Genomic DNA, 6000 nt, shown 5'->3' on the forward strand with positions numbered 1-6000 from the left:
AACAGAGACATAGAGAGAAAGTAGACAGAATCAGGGAGGCGTCATGTAGCTGCCAAAGAAGAAAGATGCCAGTTGCTAGCCAGAACCTTACTGGTAAGCCACAGCCTTGTGGTGATTCACAGATTAATAGAAATGGATTCATTCAAGATGTCAGAGCTAGCAAAAAATATGCCTGAGACATTGGCCAAACAATGTTGTAATTAATATAGTTCCTATGTCCTTATTCAAGTTTGGGCAGCCGGGAAACGAAGAAGCAGTTTCAGCCTATAATTACCTAGCTACAGGGAGCCCCGGTTTTGGTCCCTAACACTCTATCAGCCAGCTGTGATGATACACATCTGTCACCGTCTGTAATCACAGAGACAGAGGCAGAAGGATCAGGAGTTCCAGATCTCAGCCCAGGGCTCCATCAGCATGGGGAGTTTAAGCTGAGCTCTGAAGGGCTTCAGAGGAGTAGGCTTAAGATGAGAGCCCGAAAGCAGAGGACAGCAGGGGCTGGGCTGCGAGACGGACAGGCCAGTTCAGTGGCTTCAGCTAGCAGAAGGGATGTGCCAGTCGTGGCCCTCCCTTGCTAGGGACACTGAGTCTCAAGGACAAGGAGAAGGTTAGAAAGGATACACACGTCCTCGCGTGTGTCACCTGGACCACGAGTGACAAACCCTCCACATCCTTCCAGCAGCTGGGCCAGACCACTCCATCAAATATTTTGTACTTCTCTCTCCACTTGTTGCCTGCCCACTTCCCAGAGGCCTATGGGTCACACGAGCTTCCCCCCTGCAGCGCCCGGGGACCCAAACAAGCCGACGAGGTGCCGACACTAAGCAGGACCCATAGAGATGCCATCCGTTCAGGCTGTCAAGGCTGAGTAAGTGCATTGGGCCAGTGGTGCCAGCATTCCTGGGGGTGTTTGGCAGCTGTAAGGCCCCAACTCTGCAGAGCCTGGACAGAAAGGGCAGAACCCCATCCTGTTGTCATGCAATGCTTTCCCAATGCAACTCCACACTGAAAACTGAGCTGCTGTTAAGGCCAAGACAAAGGATCAGAAACTCTGGGTTTCAGTCCTGACTGCACTATTATAGAGCTCTGGAAACCCTGCTGTCAGTACCCGCCTCAACTGATCTTCCTCTGTACATGGAGGGTGGATGGGCAAGCCTAGGTCGGGGGTACATGGCTCAGGGAGAATAGCTTTTAGACCCCAATAGGCCAACTCAAATGGGGTCAAAATGACCGTAAGATTTTCATGGGACAATATCCTATCTGGCTCAGACTCCTGGATACCAGTACCACAGAGGCTTCACTTTCTCTGCAGGGGGTGGGGGGCAGTTTCTTTCCTTTCATGTTTTGAGATCTAATGATCTAGTCCAGGTTAGTCTCAAACCAGCTCTCTGTGTAGCTCAAGATGGCCTCAGCCTATAGATCCACTTGCCTTGAACTCTTTCTATTTTATTTTATTGAGACAGGGTTTCTCTGTATAGCCCTGGCTGTCCTGGAACTCTATTTTGTAGACCTGGCTGGCTTCGAACTCAGAGATTCACCTGTCTCTGCCTCCTGGGATTAAAGGTGTATGCCACCACGCCTGGCTTGCCTTGGGTCTCTTGAGTGCTGGGATTTCAGGCATGCACCACCATGTCTGCCCTAGGGAATGGGTTTCTACTTCTGAACCACCAACCCAGTACTCCAGGTGCAGAGAGGAGAGGCGGGACAGATGAATGGCTTGAACCACAAGCTATCTAAGATTTGGGGCCAGAAAGAGGAGAGCCAGCTGGGCCACTCTCACAGCCCAGCCCACGCAAGGGCAGGTCCTCTGTAGAAGCTACAGGCTACACAGGGTAGTCTCAAGTCTGAGTTAAGGGTCCAGAAGAAGAGTCACCCTGGGCTTTTACTGGCTCCCCTTGATTTCTTCAAGAAATAAAAGGGCTAAAACTTATGTGAAAGCCAGGCACCCCCCCATTTCCAGTTCCATCTTCCACCCTCCAGGTGAGCAGCTATATCTCTTGGAAGCCTGCATGCCTCTGAGCAACACAAGACTGACGTCTCTGTCCACAGAGATAAAGGAATGTCATGTTAGTACACCACAGGGTGGGTCTCGGCCACCTCCCTCTGGCCCCGGGCTTGGTGGGGAGGACGGAGGGAACTCACCTTCACACTGCCTCCCTTCCCCCTTGTAGCCAGGCTTGCAGAGACATTTGTAAGACTTGGGTGTGTTCTGGCAGATGGCATCTATGTGACAGTCATCTGTGCCCTCCGAGCACTCATCCACGTCCACGGCTCCTGTGGGGAAGGGGGAACTGCAGGTGAAGCGTGCTAGGAAGACATCTGAGACCGTGCTGGAAGTTCATGCCCCCACCCTACCGTTGACCACTGGGGTAACTGACATTGACAGTCACATGCTAATTTGGTGTGACAAGGGGCAATTGGTAGTATTCTCTGTGCCAGGCACAGGACACCACACATCTGGTCTTTATTTTCTTAACAGTCCATTTGGGTATGGTCATTATCCTCACTCGAGATGTGGAGAAGCTGAATGCTAGGGACACCAGAAAGAAAAACCTCTCTATGAATCTTGCTTTCCCCGCAGGCATCATCCCAACCTTCCACACTCTTCATTCCAAAAGAGGCCCCGGAAGGACTTAAATCTGGTCCCTCTGGGTTGCAGATGAGGAAACCAAGGCAGAAAGGTGTGCAAACATTGAGGAGAGGCCATCCATGGAGGGTGCAGGTAACCTGGATGTGAGACTGAGCCCCAAGGCAGTGGGAAGGATTATCTCCTAGGACCCAAACCAGAGCAGAATCCATAGACCTGCCTTTTACCTTGATAACTCAGGCCCCTGCCTCAGAAAGCCAATTCTCATACCGCAGCTTCTAGACCCCAGCACCATCCAAGCTCAGAGGGCTCCGGTGCATCTGCTGTTCCCAGCACATAGATACAGAAAGCTGCAGATCTCTCTCTCTCTTTCTCTCTCTCTCCCTGTCCCCTCACTTGCTCACTCTCTTGCTCTGAGTTTACTCAGGGAACAGCCAGAACTTTAGGTTTAGACCAGAGATCTGAGGCCAGTGATACATGCTCCTGGACTCGACCCCCTCACAGAACAAGATTGTCTGGGTGTCGCTATCTTTCCAGTTGGCCGTGACCACCAGACAGATGGACAGGCAGAAGGACTCAGGTGAGCAGACAAGGGACTTTCAGCAGCTGCCCTGAGGACATCCCCCCTGGGAGGCTCCAAATGTCCCCATCTCTTCATCCATCTGGCCTCACCCTAGACTTCATAGTGCCCAAGAATGTCCACTTTGAATTAATCCCCTGGCTGGACACTGGACTCTAGGCCTGTGGCCCTACCCTCACCCAGACTCTTCTTCCTCACTCAGACTCCAAGGTTTCAGCTCACCATAGGGGAGAGAGACATTGAAAAGAAACACAGCAGACTTCCCTGAACACACTTGCACATGAAAAACACAGGCAAGCAGATGTACACATATGCAGTATCCCTCCCAAGGCCAGCCACTATGCTCAAGTGCACGGGCCACCTCTACAGATGCCCAAAGGCAGTAGGCAAGAGCCGAGAGGCAGGCAGCATAGTAAACCAGAGAGCGCTGGCCAGAGCTGGTGTTGAGTTTGTGGGGGAGGGGCTTTCTGGGGAGCTGGCCCCAGAGGGACCACTGCTTCAAGGGCAGGACACCAGAGAGGGCCAGATCACATGGGGCACCTCTAAAAGACACCCTCCTACTTCCCATGGGTCAGGGTATGAGAGTGAGGGGCAGGAAGTTCCCTAGGGGTTTGAGATCCCTTCTATCTCCTACCTAGGTAGGTGAGGTGGAAATGTAGAGTGTTGGAAGGGGTGGGTGGGGCTGTCTGCCTTTCAATTATAAACTCAACCTGGGAGCAGGGGAGCCCGGCTGAGCCCGGCTGTAGATCCCTGCACAGCCTTCAAACACAGGCTGCTCACTTCAATCTTGGTTTTCTTACTCTGAGGTAAGCTCTGGCAGGTCAGGCTTCCACAGAGGGAAGAGGGGAGCAGAGGCAATAGATACCAGGAGGGACAGAGAGGAAGGGAGAGGCACACAGGACAGTCCCACAGAGGGGAAGGACCCCAAAGCCTGGGGGGGGCGGGGAAGGAATGCCCACAGACATGTCTAGTACCCCCAAGAAGGCCGGGATTCTCGAATGGGGGCATAGAAGAAAACTCAGCGCCAATGGTGAAGTGGTATGGACTAGCATGAACTCTCTCCAGCACTGAATCTGCTGTGGGATTCTCACAAACAGACCCACCCCTCTGAAAACAGACCTCGGGAGATTCTGCTGGAGGGAGAGCAAGGCAGGACCCTCCCCACCCTCTCCCAGGAAAACAAGAAGTGCACTGGAGATGTGAGGAGAGAGCCTGGGTGTGCAGTGTTGCTCCGGAGCCCCTTCTAGGAAACTCAGATCAGGAAGGGACACCCCCACCTAGCAGCTCCTGCCCTGACCTGCTGGTTTCCTCCCATGCCTCCTGCCCCCTCTCTCTGATGTTCTCGACACGCAGTCCTGGTTTGTTCGCGATTCGTGTTCTCCATCCACCTCCTTCCCTATGTCTGTCCGTCTCTTCTCCCACTCCGGTCTGACAGTCCATCTGTCCATCTCTTCACAGACATCTCCATCCTTCCTCTCTCCCTTGGTCCCCTCCCTCGGCGCCGCCCCTCCGAGTCCTCCTGTTTCTGGTGTCCATCTGTCTCCTCCTCTCTGTCCTTTGATCTGCCTTTCTCCTTCCCGCTGTCCACTGCCTCCTCGCTCCCCTCCCTTACCTCCTCTCCCCTCTTCCCTCCCGCGGCTGTCTTTCTCAGGGCTTCTTCCGGGGCCCTTTTGTCTGTTCCCTCTGCGCCTCGGCTCCTGTCCGTCTGTCCCTTCATCTCCCCACCTCCCCTCCAGTCTCAGAGCGTCCTTTATGGCCACCTCCGGGTATCTCCTATGCGACAGCTGCCAAGTCTTCGGCCCTGGGGGAGCACCACTCTCGGCTCGGGGGGTCCCCGCCAGTCTTCGTACGCATACCGGGCCCCGCAGGCGGCCGTCGCTCTTCCTTTCTTTCTCCGGCCTCCCGCTTCCCCTCCCGGGGCCCCAACCCACCCCGCCCCCGCGGGCCACGGGCGCTCCCAGAAGTTACTTTGCAAGGAGGCAGGACCGGGTGCGGGGCAGCCTCCGACGGCGCGGGGTGGCAGCCCTTAGGTCCCCGCGCGCCGCAGTCCCCCGGGTCCTCGCGCTTACCTGGGAGACCGCTGCCCCCCACCAGCCGTCCGCGCGCTCCCAGAGCGAGTAGCACGCACAAGTGCCAGCGCACAGCCGCCGCGCCCATGCTCAGAGCGGGCAGCGCCGGGTGCGGGCGTGCGGGGCACCGGACGCACCGAGCGGCCGCTCAGTGAGCGCTCCTGTCTGCAGCAAGCTCCGCTATCGCTCGGGCTCCGGAGCCACCCAGCCGGCGCGCAGGACTAGCTGACAGCCACGCGCTCATTGGCCCGCGGCACCGGGGGGCGGAGCTCCGCGGGAGGCCGTCCAGTGGGCGTCGGGTGGCGTGGCTTGCCGGAGTCTGGGCCCACCCCCCTCACCCGGGGCGGGCTGCAGGTGGGGGGTGGGAGCCCTGCGAGCTGGGGTCGCGGTGCAGGACGCCACCCGGGCGAGACGGGTGCCCAAGTCGCCCTTGGTCGTCCCCGCTCTGTGTCCTGGGTGCCCAAGGAACAGGATGACTGTTCCTCGGGCGCAGCACCCCTCAGCCCCGCACACACACAATCGGGGAAGTAGAGGTGGAGAAAGGCCCAGAGGCACCCAGGACTGGTAAAGGCGAAGCTCTGTGCACGCAGCCTATCCACAGACATTTATTGAGCCTCTAATGGGTGCCAAGTGCTGCCTGGGCAGTCACATACTAACAGGCATGGAAAACTCTTAAAGATAGTTTCAGAATTTACGTACAAAATCAAAAGAACTTTTCAGTACGTCTTCGAGGACAATGGTTATAGAAGTGCTTGCCTTGGACATCC

At 56.0% G+C, this 6000-nt stretch overlaps 1 protein-coding gene across 2 annotated transcripts in view; it reads right to left on the reverse strand.

Annotated features, from left to right (window-relative positions):
• Positions 1–5418, reverse strand: part of Scube1 (signal peptide, CUB domain and EGF like domain containing 1) — a 118081-nt gene extending 112663 nt beyond the window's left edge. For both annotated transcript variants that reach the window (XM_075960193.1, XM_075960191.1), the window contains exons 1-2: positions 5234–5418; positions 2140–2271 (exon numbers count right to left, since the gene is read on the reverse strand). In XM_075960193.1, coding sequence (XP_075816308.1) covers positions 2140–2271; positions 5234–5321 — 220 coding nt within the window. In that variant the 5' untranslated portion in view covers positions 5322–5418. The remainder of the gene's footprint in view (positions 1–2139; positions 2272–5233) is intronic.
• Positions 5419–6000: the final 582 nt, after the last annotated feature.

This window comes from Microtus pennsylvanicus, chromosome 2, assembly GCF_037038515.1.
Source record: "Microtus pennsylvanicus isolate mMicPen1 chromosome 2, mMicPen1.hap1, whole genome shotgun sequence".
NCBI classification, from domain to species: Eukaryota; Metazoa; Chordata; class Mammalia; order Rodentia; family Cricetidae; genus Microtus; species Microtus pennsylvanicus.